Source organism: Physella acuta, unplaced genomic scaffold, assembly GCF_028476545.2.
Source record: "Physella acuta isolate Inbredline_101_S28 unplaced genomic scaffold, ASM2847654v3 ptg000017l, whole genome shotgun sequence".
In the NCBI taxonomy this organism is placed as follows: Eukaryota; Metazoa; Mollusca; class Gastropoda; family Physidae; genus Physella; species Physella acuta.
This window is the reverse complement of record NW_026731537.1, coordinates 511,008-534,243: the sequence shown is the minus strand read 5'-3', so window position 1 is coordinate 534,243 and position 23,236 is coordinate 511,008. Positions and strand designations below refer to the sequence as shown.

Sequence of the window (23,236 nt, the reverse complement as noted above, 5' to 3'; positions counted from 1 at the left end):
TTGATACAATATTTTTATTCAACATTATTTAGGCGACAGATAAAAAATGTAATCAGTAAGATGATGTAGACCAAACATGTCAATAAAATTATGCCAGCATACAACATTTTCAATGATGTTTATAAATTGACGACAAAATTTTAAAATGTTGGCAGTCAAAATAAATGCTTTTGAAATTATGTTGACCCTTACATGGTTTATGAAATGATGTTGACACTAAAATGGTTTATGAAATGATGTTGACACTAAAATAGTTTATGAAATGATGTTGACACTAAAATGGTTTATAAAATGATGTTGACACTAAAATAGTTTATGAAATGATGTTGACACTAAAATGGTTTATAAAATGATGTTGACACTAAAATAGTTTATGAAATGATGTTGACACTAATATGGTTTATGAAATGATGTTGACACTAAAATAATTTATGAAATGATGTTGACACTAAAATAGTTTATGAAATGATGTTGACACTACAATAGTTTATGAAATGATGTTGACACTAAAATGGTTTATGAAATGATGTTGACACTAAAATAGTTTATGAAATGATGTTGACACTAAAATGGTTTATGAAATGATGTTGACACTAAAATAGTTTATGAAATGATGTTGACACTAAAATGGTTTATGAAATGATGTTGACACTAAAATAGTTTATGAAATGATGTTGACACTAATATGGTTTATGAAATGATGTTGACACTAATATGGTTTATGAAATGCTGCTGACATTTTCAAGTAAAATCAAAATCTTGAAAGATCTGATGCGTTTGCCGACCCGCAGCCAAATATAAATAAAAAACATTTTCTTTATAAAAGTAAAAAAAAAAAATTGACACAATGACATCAGCTAATTGGGCTGCATAATTTGGTGATTCACAACATACAGTTCATAAACACCATAATGTAGCTTCTACAACTGGACGACATACCAGAACTATACACAGTAAAACATACCAAAAGTGTACACAGTAAAACATACCAAAAGTATACACAGTAAAACATACTAAAAGTATACATAGTAAAACATACCAAAAGTATACACAGGAAAACATATTAGAACTATACACAGTAAAACATACGAAAAGTGTACACAGTAAAACATACCAAAAGTATACACAGTAAAACATACTAAAAGTATACACAGTAAAACATACCAAAAGTATACACAGGAAAACATATTAGAACTATACACAGTAAAACATACCAAAAGTATACACAGTAAAACATATCAAAAGTATACACAGGAAAACATACCAGAACTATACACAGTAAAACATACCAAAAGTATACACAGTAAAACATACCAAAAGTATACACAGTAAAACATACCAAATGTATACATAGGAAAACATACCAAAAGTATACACAGGACAACATACCAAAAGTATACAGAGAGAAACATACCAAAAGTATACAGAGATCAACTCACTAGCAGACTTTTTGGGCAACATACCATAATTACATGTATGGGAACATCTCAGAAGGGCTACATATTAGAAGAATGTTTTATAAAAGAACATTCACAATTTATATTCAAATAGATTATAGTTGGCACCAACACAAGTATTTTGAGCTGCCTATGGTTCTATTTATAGCTAAGATGATGTGTACCAATCACCTGATTTATGTCTATGTTGCTGCATAAATTACGTGATGTGGTACTGCCCAGGGTTCAATCATTGACTTCAACAATCATTGACTTCAATCATGACTTCACCAATCATTGACCTCCCCAATCATTGACCTCACCAATCATTGACCTCACCAATCATTGCCCTAACCAATCATTGACCTCACCAATCATTGACCTAACCAATCACTGACTTCACCAATCACTGACTTCAATCATGACTTCACCAATCATGACAGCAAGTTAAACAATCTTGTCCACTTTGTGGCTAACCACAATCACCGGTCAAGTTACACAACATAGGGCCACATGAGGTCAACATGACACCACACATGGACCCCCTCCCCTCGCCCCTCCCCCCTAAGGCAGGAACATGACCCGGCACTTGAGGATGATCCTGTCGTCCCGGATGTACTGCCGCTGCCGGATCATGTCGTGGGAGACGAACTCGATGAGACCCCAGCAGTCGCTCTCGGCGTCAGCCACCCCACACGGCTTCGTGTACTGGAACTGGTTCCCGCCGGCCTTCAGGGAATCGCTGTGGTTCCCTGGGGAACAGAAGTATATTTATTTGTATGTGTACCAACGGGGTTGTGTGTGTGTGAACACTTTACATTAAAGTAAGAAATCCACTGCTAGACAACACATTACGATAGAAACCCTCCAATCAAAAGTGCCGTGAGTGCATACAGCGAGTAAAACGTTACCTGATTGGTTGACGAGGATGACAACAAACTGCAAGTTGACTGGCCACTTCAAATGACGGTCAAAGTCGCCTTTTAAGATCCGCAGGAACACGGACATGCACCTGTTAGTGGCGGTACCGTTTCCGTTCAGGTAGGCTTCCATTTGGGCCCTGCTCAACACAGAGGGTGGGGCGGGGGGGGGGGGGGAGGTTAGAACATAGTAGCACCATTTACGTAGCAAGGGTTGGGTTATTAAAACATTGTAGTACCATTCACGTAGAACATTTTGAAATTTTGTTAGAGAACATATTTTCTTGTAAAAGTTCACACACGTGACCAGTCACCACTCACGTGACCAGTCACCACTCACGTGACCAGTCACCACTCACGTGACCAGTCACCACTCACGTGACCAGTCACCACTCACGTGTCCAGTCACCACTCACGTGTCCAGTCACCACTCACGTGTCCAGTCACCACTCACGTGACCAGTCACCACTCACGTGACCAGCCACCACTCACGTGACCAGCCACCACTCACGTGACCAGCCACCACTCACGTGACCAGCCACCACTCACGTCACCACTCACGTGACCAGTCACCACTCACGTCACCACTCACGTGACCAGTCACCACTCACGTGACCAGCCACCACTCACGTGACCAGTCACCACTCACGTGACCAGTCACCACTCACGTGTCCAGTCACCACTCACGTCACCACTCACGTGACCAGTCACCACTCACGTGACCAGCCACCACTCACGTGACCAGTCACCACTCACGTCACCACTCACGTGACCAGTCACCACTCACGTCACCACTCACGTGACCAGTCACCACTCACGTGTCCAGTCACCACTCACGTGACCAGTCACCACTCACGTGACCAGTCACCACTCACGTGACCAGTCACCACTCACGTGTCCAGTCACCACTCACGTGACCAGCCACCACTCACGTGACCAGTCACCACTCACGTCACCACTCACGTGACCAGTCACCACTCACGTCACCACTCACGTGACCAGTCACCACTCACGTGTCCAGTCACCACTCACGTGACCAGTCACCACTCACGTGACCAGTCACCACTCACGTGACCAGTCACCACTCACGTGACCAGTCACCACTCACGTGATCAGTCACCACTCACGTGACCAGCCACCACTCACGTGTCCAGTCACCACTCACGTGACCAGTCACCACTCACGTGACCAGTCACCACTCACGTCACCACTCACGTGTCCAGTCACCACTCACGTGACCAGTCACCACTCACGTGACCAGTCACCACTCACGTGACCAGTCACCACTCACGTGACCAGTCACCACTCACGTGACCAGTCACCACTCACGTCACCACTCACGTGACCAGTCACCACTCACGTGACCAGTCACCACTCACGTGACCAGCCACCACTCACGTGACCAGTCACCACTCACGTCACCACTCACGTGTCCAGTCACCACTCACGTGACCAGCCACCACTCACGTGACCAGTCACCACTCACGTGACCAGTCACCACTCACGTGACCAGCCACCACTCACGTGTCCACTGACCTGTAGCCACAGTGGCTGAGGTAGAAGGGGCTGGAAGATTCCTTGAGCCCACGGATCTGCTCGTCCCTCAGTTTCTTGGAGTAGTCGGTGATGGTCCACCTGAAGGTGATCTCCACGGGGCGGATCTCCTGGGGGACGATGGGGAGGGGCAGGGGAGAGGTGGGTCGACCTGGGGACAGACATGGACAGTAGACAACACTTGACACAGCTGGGGCAGTAGACAACACTTGACACAGCTGGGGCAGTAGACAACACTTGACACAGCTGGGGCAGTAGACAACACTTGACACAGCTGGGGCATTGTGTTATTTGAGGACTGGGATGGTAAGGTTCATGACAAGTCTGGTGACAACTTTAATGACAAGTCTGATGACAACATTAGTGACAAGTCTGATGACAACTTAAATGACAAGTCTGATGACAACTTAATTAACTGATGAGAACTGACCTGCTACAAACTTGGAACGGTTCTCAGGTTCTGGTGTCAGCCCCACTTTATCCAGACGACCCTCAGACTTGGCAGACTTCATCTGGGAGCAGGGAAGGGGCGGGGTCATGCCGAATGGGGGCGAGGTCATTCCAAACGGGGGCGAGGTCATGCCAAATGGGGGCGGGATCATGCCGAACGGAGGCGGGGTCTGTCCGAAGTGGGGTCTGGTTGGTTTGGCTGAAAGCTGCTCTTCTAGTTCTGAGATCTGGAATTGTTTAGATGGACATGTGCAGGGTTAAATGGATCTACAATCTTTAGACCTACAATCTTTAGACCTACAATCTTTACACCTACAATCTTTACACCTACAATCTTTACACCTACAATCTTTAGACCTACAATCTTTAGACCTACAATCTTTAGACCTACAATCTTTACACCTACAATCTTTACACCTACAATCTTTAGACCTACAATCTTTAGACCTACAATCTTTAGACCTACAATCTTTAGACCTACAATCTTTACACCTACAATCTTTAGACCTACAACCTTTAGACCTACAACCTTTAGACCTACAATCTTTAGACCTACAATCTTTAGACCTACAATCTTTAGACCTACAATCTTTAGACCTACAATCTTTAGACCTACAATCTTTAGACCTACAATCTTTAGACCTACAATCTTTAGACCTACAATCTTTAGACCTACAATCTTTAGACCTACAATCTTTAGACCTACAATCTTTAGACCTACAATCTTTAGACCTACAATCTTTAGACCTACAATCTTTAGACCTACAATCTTTAGACCTACAATCTTTACACCTACAATCTTTAGACCTACAATCTTTACACCTACAATCTTTAGACCTACAATCTTTAGACCTACAATCTTTAGACCTACAATCTTTAGACCTACAATCTTTAGACCTACAATCTTTACACCTACAATCTTTAGACCTACAATCTTTACACCTACAATCTTTAGACCTACAATCTTTAAACCTACAACCTTTAGACCTACAACCTTTAGACCTACAATCTTTAGACCTACAATCTTTAGACCTACAATCTTTAGACCTACAATCTTTACACCTACAATCTTTAGACCTACAATCTTTACACCTACAATCTTTAGACCTACAATCTTTAAACCTACAACCTTTAGACCTACAACCTTTAGACCTACAATCTTTAGACCTACAATCTTTAGACCTACAATCTTTACACCTACAACCTTTAGACCTACAACCTTTAGACCTACAACCTTTAGACCTACAATCTTTAGACCTACAATCTTTAGACCTACAATCTTTAGACCTACAATCTTTACACCTACAATCTTTAGACCTACAATCTTTACACCTACAATCTTTAGACCTACAATCATCACTGACCTTCTTCCTCAGCTTGATGTTCGTCTCCTTCAGCGAGCTAATCTCACTGAGAGCGATGGCGTCGTAGTAGCCGCCATCTTTCTTGGCGTGGCCCAGCACACTCTGGATGGTCTTGGTGGGGAAGTGGAGGCGGTGGAAGTTGGCGTAGAGCTGCTCCAGCTGCACATAGATGTGCTCCTCCGTGAACACGGCCTGGGCCTAAATATAGGGCACATAACGTCATCACAGGGGAGGGTGAGGTCATCGAACATGTACTGACAGTTGATCACGTGTCACCGTGATAGATCACGTGTGACTGTGATAGATCACGTTGTTGAACTAAACTTTGTTAGATACTAAAGCCACGTGATCAAGCACCAAAGCCAACACAAAATAAACAGAAACACCTAAAAGATCTAAGTTAGGACTATAAGAGCAAAATTTTTGTAAGTCACCAGAAAGATCTTGCCTGCCCCAAATTGACACCCCCTTAAACCAATCACCATTTACCCCCCCCCCCCCCCCTACCCGTGGTACCTGAACCAGAGAAAGATGAAAGATGTTGTTGTACCAGTGGACTGTTGCTGGCGTTAGCGTAACCGTGCGAAGGTTTCCTCAAGCGGTTGCTGTTGCGGATAGACTCGAGTCTCTTGTGGACACACGGCTGTGGAGATGGTCGAGACGTCAACAATCTACGGCTTCAATCATTCAAACAATCCACATCATCAGCTTCAATCATTCAAACAATTTACTTGATCATCTTCAATCATTCAAGCAATCAATGGCTTCAATCATTCAATCTACATCATCAGCTTCAATCATTCAAGCAATCTACAGCCTCAGCTTCAATCATTCAAGCAATATACAGCTTCAGCTTCAATCATTCAAGCAGTTTATAGGCTCTGCTTCTATCGTTCATACAATCTCAAATCTTAGCTTCACTCATTCAATCTACATCGTGAGCTTCAATCATTCAAACAATTTAATGAGCTACACATTTAAAAGCTTACCCCTTCCACGCAAGTCTCATCCCCAACACACCCAAACCCACGTCTCCCCCACCACACGTCTCGCCCACCCCATGTCTCCCCCACCCCACATCTCCCCCACCCCACGTCTCCCCCACCCCACGTCTCCCCCACCCCACGTCTCCCCCACCCCCCCCCCCCACGTCTCCCCCCACCCCGGCTACCTCCCGCTCCAACAGCTCCTTGAGATGCTTGTCGTGGTCCTCCTGTAGCTGTCGCATCCTCTCCTGCTCCTGCTTCAGGCTCTCGATGGTCCGGAGCAGTGACAGCTGGTCCACGGGGCTGATGTCGTCATCGCTCTCAGAACTGGAGCTGGACGAGCGGGAGAAGCTGATTGGGGGCTTAGCGATGGACCTGCGTGCTGGCACCAGCTGCTTGACCTCTGGAACAACAGCGCTAGGGTCAAACTTTTTAATTAACTCAAGTGTTTGAGAAAACACACCTTAGTATCTCACCTGCAAAACCACCCACCTGTGTGTAACACGTACCAACACCCACCTATACCACTACCCACCTGCAACACCACCCAGCTGTACTACAACCCACCTACACCACCCACCTGTACCGCCCATCGTGTGTCACCTATACACAATCCACATGTAACACCACCCACCTGTGTGTCCCTTGTACCACCACCCACCTCTACAACCCACCTGTGCCACAAACCAACCTGTACCAACACCCACCTGTTTGTCACCTGTGACACCACCCACCTTACTACCACCTACCTGTACTACAACCCATTTGTACTACAACCCATCTGTACCACCACCCACCTGTACCACCACCCACCTGCGTGTCACCTGTGTCACCACCCACCTGTACCACCACCCACCTGCGTGTCACCTGTGTCACCATCCACCTGTGTCACCACCCACCTGTGTCACGACCCACCTGTGTGTCACCCGTGTCACGACCCACCTGTGTGTCACCTGTACCACCACCCACCTGTGTGTCACCTGTATCACCACCCACCTGTGTGCCACCTGTGTTACCACCCACCTGTGTCACCACCCACCTGTGTCACCACCCACCTGTGTGTCACCGGTGTCACCACCCACCTGTGTCACCACCCACCTGTGTCACCACCCACCTGTGTCACCACCCACCTGTGTGTCACCTGTGTCACCACCCACCTGTGTCACCACCCACCTGTGTCACCACCCACCTGTGTGTCACCTGTGTATCACCACCCACCTGTGTGTCACCTGTGTCACCACCCACCTGTGTCACCTGTGTCACCACCCACCTGTGTGTCATCTGTGTCACCACCCACCTGTGTGTCACCTGTGTCACCACCCACCTGTGTGTCACCTATGTCACCACCCACCTGTGTGTCACCTGTGTCACCACCCACCTGTGTCACCACCCACCTGTGTGTCACCTGTGTCACCACCCACCTGTGTGTCACCTGTGTCACCACCCACCTGTGTGTCACCTGTATCACCACCCACCTGTGTGTCACCTGTGTATCACCACCCACCTGTGTATCACCACCCACCTGTGTCACCACCCACCTGTGTGTCACCTGTATCACCACCCACCTGTGTGTCACCTGTATCACCACCCACCTGTGTGTCACCTGTATCACCACCCACCTGTGTGTCACCACCAACCTGTGTCACCACCCACCTGTGTGTCACCTGTATCACCACCCACCTGTGTGTCACCTGTATCACCACCCACCTGTGTATCACCACCCACCTGTGTCACCACCCACCTGTGTGTCACCTGTATCACCACCCACCTGTGTGTCACCTGTATCACCACCCACCTGTGTGTCACCTGTATCACCACCCACCTGTGTGTCACCACCCACCTGTGTGTCACCTGTGTGTCACCACCCACCTGTGTTATCCCGCAGAGAGTCGTAATCTGGCGGCCTCTCCTCGTACACCAGGGTGGCCAGTGGGCTGTCGAGTGGCGAGGACAGGTCTCTTGCTGCCTGCTTCAGCTGCAGGTAGGCAATAGATATAGGCAGGTAGGCAATAAACATAGGAAGGTAGGCAACAAATATAGGCAGGTAGGCAACAAATATAGGCAGGTAGGCAATAGATATAGGCAGGTAGGCAATAGATATAGGCAGGTAGGCAATCGATATAGGCAGGTAGGCAATAAGTATAGGCAGGTAGGCAACAAACATGGACAGGTAGGCAACAAACATGGGCAGGTAGGCAACAAAACCTTCGCCTGCGCTAGATGTCAAATAATGTGACAGGATGACAAATGAGGTAGATGACACATGATGTAATGACACACAAGGTAGACGACACGACATAAGTTAGATGACACATTACGTAGATGACACACTAGGTATATAAAACATGAGGTAGATGACACATAATGACAATGTAGGTATATGACAAATGATGTAAACGACACACGAGGTAGATGACACACGAGGTATGTGACACGTGACGTAGTTGATAGATGAGGTAGATGACACATGAGGTAGATGACACATGAGGTAGATGACACATGAGGTAGATGACACATGAAGTATATGACACACGAGGTAAGTGACATATGAAGTAAAGGACATATGAGGTAGATGAAGGATGAGATAGATGACACATGAGGTAGAAGAGATATGAGGTAAACGACACACGGAATATATGGCACATGAGGTAGATAACACATGGTGACACGAGTAGATGACACGTATAGATGACACATGGGGTAGATCACACATGAGATAGATGACACATGAAGTAGATGACACATGATGACACAAGTAGATGAAACGTGGGGTGGATGACACATGAGGTAGATGACATGATGACACGAGTAGATGAAACCTGGAGTAGATGACGATCTCACCTGAGACACGCCCCTATGTTACGTGAACCAACAACTTACCTGCGCGTCTTTGAATTCTTCCTTCAGTCTGTCGCCGTCCATCATGGGGTTGGTGTCTGGGATAGAAGGTGTATACACAAATTTAGGATAGAAGGTGTATACACATACACATTTAAGATAGAAGGTGTATACACATACACATTTAGGATAGAAGGTGTATACACATACACATTTAGGATAGAAGGTGTATACACATACACATTTAGGATAGAAGGTGTATACACATACACATTTAGGATAGAAGGTGTATACACATACACATTTAGGATAGAAGGTGTATACACATTAAGGAAAAAATGTTTATACACAAACTATTTAGGATAGAAGATGTATACAAATACATATTTAGGATAGAAGTTGTATACACATACACATTTAGGATAGAAGGTATATACACATACACATTTAGGATAGAAGGTGTATATAGATACAGATTTGAGATTGAACGTTTATACATATACACCTTTAGGTTTAGTTTGGGGTGTTTGTGGGTGGGGGTGGGGAGTTGCTGTGTGGTTAGTGTATTGAAAAATTAGAATAGCGGTATGTGCGTCACGCTAGGTGTTGAAAATATGTGCCAACATTGTGCCAACATTGTGTAAGGGACAGATAGCCCCAAACATTGTGAAGCCATCTTGTGAAATCCAGTAACATGACTAGCGAGACCTACGGGGACCCCGGAAATAGCTGCAGATTGCGAAATCGTAACAACCCATCAGGCGAATAAATGGGTTGGTGTGTGTAAACACCACTTCGGTTCCAAGTATGGGACAAAACGCTGACTGTTCGTGTAACGAAAAAACAGATACAGGTGAAAACATATGAAATCAAATGATCATAGTATGAACTAGTTTGAGGAATCAGAATTACAGTCAGGGGCGTAGCGAGGGGGGGGGGGCGGGGGGTGCGGACCGCACCGGGTGACACCATTTAGGGGGGTGACACCAAGGCAAAAAATAGCAAAATATATAGAGAAAAACTCGAGGCGGGGTGTGCAAATCGAAAGTTTGAGGGGGGGGGGGGCGCAAATCGAAAACTTGAGGGGGGGTGCAAATCGAAAGTTTGAGGGGGGGGGGGGGTGCAAATCGAAAATTTGAAAGTTTGTCCCTGGGAAGGGTCTCTATGCCTCTGGGGGGGGGGGTGACACCATTAAGTGCCGCACCGGGTGACACCCGACCTCGCTACGCCACTGATTACAGTAACCCTTTCCGGTTACTCAATTTACCGGCTTTTGAGAAATCCTATATGTAGTGTAAGTATCATTTCCGGTTACCGGAAATAACTTTAAAAAATGATAGAATACGACAATGTGGGTATAACACTTTATTGGTTAACTTACCGGAACTTGCGATAAAACCTTTCCTGCTGGGCAATGAATTGACACGTGATGGGTCAAGGTCACTGGTCATCTGGGGAATACAGGTCAAGGTCATATGTTTTACACAGGGAAAAGTGTGTGCTAAATTACAGAAAATTGAATTACACTAAATTACACTCCATTACCACTGCACTACATTACACTATACAACAACTACTCTACACAATACAACGGCGTTACGTTTAGCTAGATCATAGGAAATTACACTAGACTTATTTAAATTTTACTAGACTTATTTAAATTACACTAAACAAAAGAGATTACATTAATCTAAATTACACTAAACTACACAACAAGACTATATTCCACTGAACTAAAACACATGACACTGAAGTACAGCACATCACACTGCAACAAATCCACAGGTTTCGAAATGTGTTCAATGAAGGTTAGCTCCAGTGGACTTGTAGCTGTTGCAATGTTTGAACAAGGTGATGACGTCTATAGGGCCCCGTCGACTCGCGAATGTTTTTTTTTTTGAGAATAGCCCGAGAGGGTGGGGGTGTGGCAGTGAGGTATGGGTGTGACAGATTGTCATTGTCACACTCACGGAGTGACAATATCGGCGTCACAATCTCGGCGTCACAACTTTGGCGTCACAGCCACCGTACGGGGATGTGTGTCAAAGTCACAGTCAAGTCAAGTCAAGATTGTAAACAAGTCCCCCAGGTCAAGTCATCACCTACCCGAAGTCTGGACACCCGAACTTTACGTCTGTCGTCTGCTAGAATATGACGGCTGTCTACCGGGACACAACTGTCGTCTGCTAAAACATCTGACGTGTGAGGGCGAGTTGGAACAAGGATAGAAATTCCTGGACTTTCCAGCTCGGCTTCAACTTCAGTGCTGGAGTTTTCTCACGTGTGTTGGTAAATGTGGCATGTGGCAAGTGTGGCGCATGTTAATCCAGGAACTGGAGCGGGAAGAAAGTTCTAGAACAATGGGCGCTAATTGGACCACCCTCTGCCCTGAGATTATCGAGCCGTCCATGAGTAAAAGATGGCCGTCCATGAGTACCAAGATGGCCGTCCATGAGTAAAAGATGGCCGTCCATGCTGGCTTAGTAGGACGTTGAGATTACTTGTATGGTTACCATCATGACCGTCCATTCTGATCTGTGCACTAGAACTATTCTGGCCGTCCATGAATGTTCTGACTGTCGGTGTTTGGTGTAGCCGTCCTAAACAGCCAGGCCGTCCAAAACAGCTGTCCGCCTATCAGCACAGAGAAAAACAGCTTCAAATACCGCAGCAATAAAAGTTAAGACGGCGACCTCTATGGGGTGGTGGGGGTGGGGAAATGAAGAGAGAATGGACATAGTGGGGGGGGGGGGGGGGGAGGGGGTTGAGGTTCTTCTGGTTGGTAAAAATCTGGCCACCCGGACGTTTGAAGAAATATTTTCCAGGAAATCTTCCCGAGGTTTGTTGTGACACTTAAACAATCATTGTATGCTAAAACAATCATCGTACGCTAAAACAACCATCGTACGCTAAAACAATCATTGTATGCTAAAACAATCATTGTATGCTAAAACAATCATTGTATGCTTAAACAATCATTGTATGCTTAAACAATCATTGTATGCTAAAACAATCATTGTATGCTAAAAGAATCATTGTATGCTAAAAAAATCATTGCATGCTAAAACAATCATTGTATGCTAAAACAATCATTGTATGCTTAAACAATCATTGTATGCTAAAACAATCATTGTATGTTAAAAGAATCATTGTATGCTAAAACAATCATTGTATGCTAAAACAATCATTGTATGCTTAAACAATCATTGTATGCTAAAACAATCATTGTATGCTTAAACAATCATTGTATGCTTAAACAATCATTGTATGCTAAAACAATCATTGTATGCTAAAACAATCATTGTATGCTAAAACAATCATTGTATGCTAAAACAATCATTGTATGCTTAAACAATCATCGTATGCTAAAACAATCATCGTATGCTTAAACAATCATTGTATGCTAAAACAATCATTGTATGCTAAAACAATCATTGTATGCTAAAACAATCATTGCATGCTAAAACAATCATTGCATGCTAAAACAATCATTGCATGCTAAAACAATCATCTTATGCTAAAACAATCATCTTATGCTAAAACAATCATTTGTATGCTAAAACAATCATAGCATGCTAAAACAATCATTGCATGCTAAAACAATCATTGCATGCTAAAACAATCATTGTATGCTAAAACAATCATTGTATGCTCAAACAATCATTGTATGCTAAAACAATCATTGTATGCTCAAACAATCATTGTATGCTCAAACAATCATTGGTCCTGAGAGAACGATGTTAAAACAAAAGCCCCGCCTTATCGCTGGTCAATAAAATATTTGTGAAAATTTAAATATTATTACTCCCACTCTCTCCCACCCACCCCGCCCCATAATATTCAAGATTTGTATTGCCTTGAAGAAATAGGTTGAGAGAATTATTACAAGTCCCACTGTACAGGGACATGTGCACTGGCCGCCAAACTTTGTCTCGGCAGAGAGGAAACTAAATACCAAGACATTTGTAAATCTTTCCGGGCGCTAAACATTAGAGAAAAATAAATGTTCCAGATGATTCTCCGGCCTATTTTTACATCAATTTACAGGTTCTATTTTTTACATCGATTCTTAGGTCTATCTTTTACATCGATTCTTGTCTATTTTTTACATCGATTCTTGTCTATTTTTTACATCGATTCTTGTCTATTTTTTACATCGATTCTTGTCTTCTTGTCTATTTTTTACATCGATTCTTGTCTATTTTTTACATCGATTCTTGTCTATTTTTTACATCGATTCTTGTCTATTTTTTACATCGATTCTTGTCTATTTTTTACATCGATTCTTAGGTCTATTTTTTACGTCGATTCTTAGGTCTATTTTTTACATCGATTCTTAGGTCTATTTTTTACATCGATTATTTCCGCTGGCTTTGCTCGGTTATAATTATGTTGATTGTTATATTTGTCTTACGGCTTTTTTTTCCCCTGTCGCTCAACACATTATGACGGAAGGGTTCACACGACGATATAACGACAGGGTTCGGGCTTGGGATTCCACACTGGGGTAGTGACGTTAGGTAGGGCTATGACGTAACTTACCTCTCTACTTCGCAGTTTTGGTTCCTCGTCATCCGAGCTGAGGTCATCACGTGACTCGAACTCCTTCGTCAGGGTCTCGTCGCTTGTCTCGTCCATGCTCAGCTTGCTGGAGGGGGGGGGGGGGAGGGGGGAAAACAAATCAATATGATAAGTCTGCCGGAACCGGACAACCGGCTCAGTCAATACAACACGATGTGGCCATGTTGCTGTCGTTCAGTAGAGAGGAGAGGTGATGATGTGGTCATGTTGCTGTCGTTCAGTAGAGAGGAGAGGTGATGATGTGGTCATGTTGCTGTCGTTCAGTAGAGAGGAGAGGTGATGATGTGGTCATGTTGCTGTCGTTCAGTAGAGAGGAGAGGTGATGATGTGGTCATGTTGCTGTCGTTCAGTAGAGAGGAGAGGTGATGATGTGGTCATGTTGCTGTCGTTCAGTAGAGAGGAGAGGTGATGATGTGGTCATGTTGCTGTCGTTCAGTAGAGAGGAGAGGTGATGATGTGGTCATGTTGCTGTCGTTGTCAGAAAATAGAGATGAGGCCAGGGAAGACATGAGCTTGCTGTAGCGACGTTTTAGTGACGTCGTTGTTGACTAGCGCGTGTACAAGATATGACAGACACAGACAGAGGACAGACACAGACAGAGGACAGACACAGAGGACAGACACAGAGGACAGACACAGAGGACAGACACAGAGGACAGACACAGACAGAGGACAGACACAGACAGAGGACAGACACAGAGGACAGACACAGAGGACAGACACAGACAGAGGACAGACACAGACAGAGGACAGACACAGAGGACAGACACAGAGGACAGACACAGACAGAGGACAGACACAGACAGAGGACAGACACAGAGGACAGACACAGAGGACAGACACAGACAGAGGACAGACACAGACAGAGGACAGACACAGACAGACACAGACACAGACAGAGGACAGACACAGACAGAGGACAGACACAGACAGAGGACAGACACAGACAGAGGACAGACACAGACAGAGGACAGACAGAGGACAGACAGAGGACAGACACAGACAGAGGACAGACAGAGGACAGACACAGACAGAAGACACAGACAGAGGACAGACAGAGGACAGACACAGACAGAGGACAGACACAGACAGAGGACAGACACAGAGGACAGACACAGACAGAGGACAGATACAGACAGAGGACAGACACAGACAAAGGACAGACACAGACAGAGGACAGACACAGACAGAGGGCAGATACAGACAGAGGGCAGACACAGACAGAGAACAGACACAGACAGAGGACAGACACAGACAGAGGACAGACACAGACAGAGGACAGACACAGACAGAGGACAGACACAGACAGAGGACAGACACAGACAGAGGACAGACACAGACAGAGGACAGACACAGACAGAAGACAGACACAGACAGAGGACAGACACAGACAGAGGACAGACAGAGGACAGACACAGACAGAGGAGAGACACAGACAGAGGACAGACAAAGACAGAGGACAGACACAGACAGAGGATTGACACAGATAGAGGACAGACACAGACAGAAGACAGACACAGACAGAGGACAGACAGAAGACAGACAGAGGACAGACACAGACAGAGGACAGACAGAGGACAGACACAGACAGAGGACAGACAGAGGACAGACACAGACAGAGGACAGACACAGACAAAGGACAGACGCAGACAGAGGACAGACACAGACAGAGGACAGACACAGACAGAGGGCAGACACAGACAGAGGACAGACACAGACAGAAGACAGACACAGACAGACACAGACAGAGGACAGACACAGAGGACAGACACAGAGTACAGACACAGACAAAGGACAGACACAGACAGAAGACAGACACAGACAGAGGACAGACACAGACACAGACAGAGGACAGACAGAGGACAGACACAGACAGAGGACAGACACAGATAAAGGACAGACACAGACAGAGGACAGACACAGACAGAGGACAGACAGAGGACAGACACAGAGGACAGACACAGAGGACAGACACAGACAGAGGACAGACACAGACAGAAGACAGACACAGACAGACACAGACAGAGGACAGACACAGACAGAGGACAGACACAGACAGAGGACAGACACAGACAGAGGACAGACACAGACAGAGGACAGACAGAGGACAGACAGAGGACAGACACAGACAGAGGACAGACAGAGGACAGACACAGACAGAAGACACAGACAGAGGACAGACAGAGGACAGACACAGACAGAGGACAGACACAGACAGAGGACAGACACAGAGGACAGACACAGACAGAGGACAGATACAGACAGAGGACAGACACAGACAAAGGACAGACACAGACAGAGGACAGACACAGACACAGACAGAGGACAGACAGAGGACAGACACAGAGGACAGACACAGACAGAGGGCAGACACAGACAGAAGACAGACACAGAGGACAGACAGACAGACACAGACAAAGGACAGACACAGACAGAGGACATAGAAACAGAGAGATGTTTACCGTCTACTTGACTTGACTTGAAACAGATACAAGCAGATACAAGCAGATAAAAGTAGACGCAAGCAGACAAAACGATGTTGACGCCTGCTAGTTCAATACTCAAATAATTTCACAGAATAACTTTAAAAAGGAGAATTGAATTGGAATGACATCATCTAATTGAAAGGTTATGATTGTGGACCACTTGATGATAGCCAGACAAGCAGGAAGTTGATCAATTGTTGGATCTGGGTTGTTGGATGTTGGATGCTAGTTGTTGTTTGTTGGATATTAGTATTATAGCCCAACGGATTAGGATTTAAGCTATTGTAGTCCAACAGATTAAGATTACAGTTATGTTGATTGTGATTAAAGTCAACACACCGACCGTCATGTAGTCCATGATGTCAGGTGTTGGAGCTAATTACATCTTACATAATTTGGTTACATTTCCTGACCTCTCTGTAAGCTTCTGCCCCCCCCCTGTACCCTTCCCCCACCTCACTCCCTATGTAGTACCACCCATTGTGGATCATCAAACTTTTGCCCCCCCCCCCCCCCCCCTAATGTCGACATGTCCCACGCCACTTACAATGTGCGGTACTTTCTCGTTTATCAGCCAATGGTGATCATACATCAACATTCCCAATCACCATAGCAATCATTATCCCAAACACTATCCTAAATCACCATCCACAACACCATCCCCTCACCATCCCAAATAACCATCACAATCACCCTCCCGCGACGAATAACCTCCCACACGCCGCTGTTAGACTTGGCTAAACGACAACTGGGTGATTGGAATGTGACGATTCACGTTTGTAATGTGAGGTTTGTAATGTGGGGTTTGTAATGTGAGGTTTGTAATGTGAGGTTTGTAATGTGAGGTTTGTAATGTGAGGTTTGTAATGTGAGGTTTGCAATGTGAGGTTTGTAATGTGAGGTTGTATCGTCGTGCTGAAGAAACGGATCGGCTTGACGAGGGTATCGATACCGCTGCATTACGTCACCACGACAGATCTGTCCTATTGTGTACACCGTCGTGACCTTGACCTGGGTTCCAACTTCCTGGATCTAAAAATAAATTATCAGTCGACTCGGTAAAGTGACTATCACGTGAGAAACAAAGTCGGTTTGATTGGCTGGTTAAGATTCATTAAGTGGGGAGAAGGGAGGTGTGTGGTTGTCACAGGCAGTCAACATACTCGGTAGGGGGTGGGGCGACAGTGGGGTAGGGGGTGGGGCGACAGTGGGGTAGGGGGTGGGGCGACAGTGGGGTAGGGGGTGGGGCGACAGTGGGGTAGTCGTACAACGGCCTCCATAAAAGACAGCTAAATATTTTCCCCAAATTTTTTTTTCCCAAGAGGGAGAAACATACAACGCTGACTTTGTGACAAGTAACGGCTAACACCGGTGATTCAGCAATGGATCTTAAGAAACCAACCTCTTGGACACAGTTAATGTATAACTTTATGAACAACAAACAGTATACTATTTATATTACCTCATTTTACAGAAGGCTATACGAGCAACTTATTGCGTAGAATACATTTTAAAGGAATTTTTCTTTTCTCCACATTTTAAATATCATTCAATTTTGTATTTATTGAAGAACTACGGAAATTTAAAGTTGAAATTCCCGACACATTAATTATCCCTTTATGTAGGTATAAGTTCGCGGAAAAAAACTTGTTAATATTTATTACTTTTCACACCTATTTGTAAATCGTTTTGTTTAAATTTGAAAGAAATTTTCTTTTGTTCAAAATGTTTTCTTCGGTTTTTTTTGTGTGCATGTAGTCAAAGAATGGGGAAAATTAAAAGTTAAAATTCCTGACACTCTTACGTCCATTTAATAATTAAAATTGAGGAGTAAAAGCGATCAATTATTAACATTAATTATGACATTTATGAGAATCTGATATTTTTTCAGTTGCCTACGACACCAGAACTAGCTCCTTGTCAAATATCAAAATTTTGTCGCATCAGCAAGTGGTGGATCTAATTCAAGCACTTTATAAAAATGTAGAGTTTACATAAGGCTGCGGTCACTCTAGGTCATTTTAGGGTAATTTTAAACTCGATTACTGAGATTACTCTAATTGTCCCGTTTAAAACAAAGTGAACGGCTAAATTATACAGGAACAATTTCCCTGCAAGTCCTCGATCTAATAGGTGTGAGTAACAAACATCACCCGCTTTGGTTTTATAGATCTAGACAACTTATGAAAACAATGGAACACAAATATAAGACAAGTAGTACACAAGGCAATAGAAAACAGTGCATATTTCAAGTGTATTATGTACATGTTTAAATCCCAGAGGTATGTGGGCTATAGAGAGCTCCAAATGTGGGCTATAGAGAGCTCCAAATGTGGGCTATAGAGAGCTCCAAATGTGGGCTATAGAGAGCACCAAATGTGGGCTATAGAGAGCACAAAATGTGGGCTATAGAGAGCTCCAAATGTGGGCTATAGAGGGCACCAAATGTGGGCTATAGAGAGCACCAAATGTGGGCTATAGAGGGCACCAAATGTGGGCTATAGAGAGCTCCAAATGTGGGCTATAGAGAGCACCAAATGTGGGCTATAGAGGGCACCAAATGTGGGCTATAGAGGGCACCAAATGTGGGCTATAGAGAGCACCAAATGTGGGCTATAGAGGGCACCAAATGTGGGCTATAGAGAGCTCCAAATGTGGGCTATAGAGAGCACCAAATGTGGGCTATAGAGGGCACCAAATGTGGGCTATAGAGGGCACCAAATGTGGGCTATAGAGGGCACCAAATGTGGGCTATAGAGAGCACCAAATGTGGGCTATAGAGGGCACCAAATGTGGGCTATAGAGAGCTCCAAATGTGGGCTATAGAGGGCACCAAATGTGGGCTATAGAGGGCAGCATTATCCTGCAATGTGTACACATTTTATGACCCGTTAACTACTTCGAACTCCCAGCGTGAAAAATGTCACACTTGGGTGGATTCGAACCCGCCCCACTTGATGGGTGTGCTCATTGTGTAGTTGTATCATAAGGTAGAATCATTATCTATACATATCAATTAAAATACAGGCTGTCATTTATCAAGTCTGCATGATATGTAAATGTATGAGGTGTGGTCGACTTCAAACTACTTGATGAAAACCTCAAGTTAAAACATTGTGTGTGTGTGTAGTAGTAGGCCTACCTGTAGTACGTGTGTGTGTGTGGTGTAGCTGTAGTATCCCAAACTAGCTGCACCTAGAACAGTGAGAGCCTGGCCATGACAGTGAGAGCCTGGCCATGACAGTGAGAGCCTGGCCATGACAGTGAGAGCCTGGCCATGACAGTGAGAGCCTGGCCATGACAGTGAGAGCCTGGCCATGACATGACAGTGAGAGCCTGGCCATGACATGACAGTGAGAGCCTGGCCATGACAGTGAGAGCCTGGCCATGACATGACAGTGAGAGCCTGGCCATGACATGACAGTGAGAGCCTGGCCATGACAGTGAGAGCCTGGCCATGACATGACAGTGAGAGCCTGGCCATGACAGTGAGAGCCTGGCCATGACAGTGAGAGCCTGGCCATGACAGTGAGAGCCTGGCCATGACAGTGAGAGCCTGGCCATGACAGTGAGAGCCTGGCCATGACAGTGAGAGCCTGGCCATGACAGTGAGAGCCTGGCCATGACATGACAGTGACAGCCTGGCCATGACAGTGAGAGCCTGGCCATGACATGACAGTGAGAGCCTGGCCATGACATGACAGTGAGAGCCTGGCCATGACATGACAGTGAGACCCTGGCCATGACATGACAGTGAGAGCCTGGCCATGACATGACAGTGAGAGCCTGGCCATGACATGACAGTGAGACCCTGGCCATGACATGACAGTGAGACCCTGGCCATGACATGACAGTGAGACCCTGGCCATGACATGACAGTGAGACCCTGGCCATGACATGACAGTGAGACCATGGCCATGACATGACAGTGAGACCCTGGCCATGACATGACAGTGAGACCCTGGCCATGACATGACAGTGAGACCCTGGCCATGACATGACAGTGAGACCCTGGCCATGACATGACAGTGAGACCCTGGCCATGACATGACAGTGAGACCCTGGCCATGACATGACAGTGAGACCCTGGCGATGACATGACAGTGAGACCCTGGCCATGACATGACAGTGAGACCCTGGCCATGACATGACAGTGAGACCCTGGCCATGACATGACAGTGAGACCCTGGCCATGACATGACAGTGAGAGCCTGGCCATGACATGACAGTGAGAGCCTGGCCATGACATGACAGTGAGACCCTGGCCATGACATGACAGTGAGACCCTGGCCATGACATGACAGTGAGACCCTGGCCATGACATGACAGTGAGACCCTGGCCATGACATGACAGTGAGACCCTGGCCATGACATGACAGTGAGACCCTGGCCATGACATGACAGTGAGACCCTGGCCATGACATGACAGTGAGACCCTGGCCATGACATGACAGTGAGACCCTGGCCATGACATGACAGTGAGACCCTGGCCATGACATGACAGTGAGACCCTGGCCATGACATGACAGTGAGACCCTGGCCATGACATGACAGTGAGACCCTGGCCATGACATGACAGTGAGACCCTGGCCATGACATGACAGTGAGACCCTGGCCATGACATAACAGTGAGACCCTGGCCATGACATGACAGTGAGACCCTGGCCATGACAGTGAGACCCTGGCCATGACATGACAGTGAGACCCTGGCCATGACATGACAGTGAGACCCTGGCCATGACATAACAGTGAGACCCTGGCCATGACATGACAGTGAGACCCTGGCCATGACAGTGAGACCCTGGCCATGACAGTGAGACCCTGGCCATGACATGACAGTGAGACCCTGGCCATAACAGTGAGACACTGGCCATGACATAACAGTGAGACCCTGGCAATGACATGACAGTGAGACCCTGGCCATGACAGTGAGACCCTGGCTATGATATGACAGTGAGACCCTGGCCATGACAGTGAGACCCTGGCCATGACAGTGAGACCCTGGCTATGACATGACAGTGAGACCCTGACCATGACATGACAGTGAGACCCTGGCCATGACATGACAGTGAGACCCTGGCCATGACATAACAGTGAGACCCTGGCCATGACATGACAGTGAGACCCTGGCCATGACATGACAGTGAGACCCTGGCCATAACAGTGAGACACTGGCCATGACATAACAGTGAGACCCTGGCAATGACATGACAGTGAGACCCTGGCCATGACAGTGAGACCCTGGCTATGATATGACAGTGAGACCCTGGCCATGACAGTGAGACCCTGGCCATGACAGTGAGACCCTGGCCATGACAGGGAGACCCTGGCCATGACATGACAGTGAGACCCTGGCCATGACAGTGAGACCCTGGCCATGACAGTGAGACCCTGGCCATGACATGACAGTGAGACCCTGGCCATAACAGTGAGACACTGGCCATGACATAACAGTGAGACCCTGGCAATGACATGACAGTGAGACCCTGGCCATGACAGTGAGACCCTGGCTATGATATGACAGTGAGACCCTGGCCATGACAGTGAGACCCTGGCCATGACAGTGAGACCCTGGCTATGACATGACAGTGAGACCCTGACCATGACATGACAGTGAGACCCTGGCCATGACATGACAGTGAGACCCTGGCCATGACATAACAGTGAGACCCTGGCCATGACATGACAGTGAGACCCTGGCCATGACATGACAGTGAGACCCTGGCCATAACAGTGAGACACTGGCCATGACATAACAGTGAGACCCTGGCAATGACATGACAGTGAGACCCTGGCCATGACAGTGAGACCCTGGCTATGATATGACAGTGAGACCCTGGCCATGACAGTGAGACCCTGGCCATGACAGGGAGACCCTGGCCATGACATGACAGTGAGACCCTGGCCATGACAGTGAGACCCTGGCCATGACAGTGAGACCCTGGCCATGACAGTGAGACCCTGACCATGGGAGTGAGACCCTGGACATGACAGTGAGACCTTGGCCATGAAAGTGAGACTAGAAAGAAACAATGAGACCTTACCTGAGTGAGGGGAACGTGATGTAAGCGTGAAACCTCCTCTCCACCAGTTTTTGGTGCGATGTGTTCATGTTTACAGCGGCCTGAGTGCTGTGTTCACGACACAGGAAACGGATATTTGGTCCGCCTTTAGCACAAGTGGTGTGTTGTACTAACGGGAGGGGCGGGGGAGACGAAATCAGGTCAGGATACACAAGTCGACACTGTCACGTGTCGTGTGCACAGCGACACGGTGTTTTTGTGCAGGTTCCAAAACTGGCCGCACGAACTCTTGGAGTCATACTATGACATGCAGGAGATAGACACGTGACTTGCAAGAATTAGAGAGACAAGACACAATCATGCGTCCTGAAATGTCTGCACCACATGGGGGACCACATGTCATGTACACAGCAGTTAGCATATGACAGGCACACACAGGGCATCTAAATGTCATCCTCATATTTTCAAAATGTAGCGTCAAGACTGTACAATCATATTTGCTGCATACATTGCTACATGTCATGCCCACATGAGCTAAATGTCATGCCCACAACCGGCTGTCATACTGATGGGTCCCTAAAATATGTAAGAGATTTCA

At 46.1% G+C, this 23,236-nt stretch overlaps 1 protein-coding gene across 3 annotated transcripts; it reads right to left on the bottom strand.

The window, feature by feature from the left end:
* Positions 1-22,806, bottom strand: LOC131937133 (uncharacterized). 3 transcript variants are annotated; one of them, XR_009386165.1, is made up of 13 exons: positions 22,660-22,806; positions 14,091-14,196; positions 10,930-10,999; positions 9,591-9,646; positions 8,580-8,685; positions 6,896-7,113; positions 6,275-6,367; positions 5,725-5,922; positions 4,341-4,587; positions 3,893-4,061; positions 2,348-2,496; positions 1,803-2,188; positions 1-1,770 (listed from the first exon to the last, which is right to left on the bottom strand). XR_009386165.1 is itself a non-coding variant. In XM_059294328.1 (12 exons), exons 1-12 carry the CDS (start codon positions 22,725-22,727, stop codon positions 2,001-2,003), a joined length of 1,668 nt encoding a protein of 555 aa, XP_059150311.1. In that variant the 5' UTR covers positions 22,728-22,806; the 3' UTR covers positions 1-2,000. The 3 variants fall into 3 exon arrangements, 2 of the variants coding, with proteins under 2 accessions (XP_059150311.1, XP_059150323.1); XM_059294328.1 differs by having other exon boundaries at positions 1-2,188; XM_059294340.1 differs by lacking the exon at positions 22,660-22,806 and adding an exon at positions 16,592-16,697 and having other exon boundaries at positions 1-2,188.
* Positions 22,807-23,236: the final 430 nt, after the last annotated feature.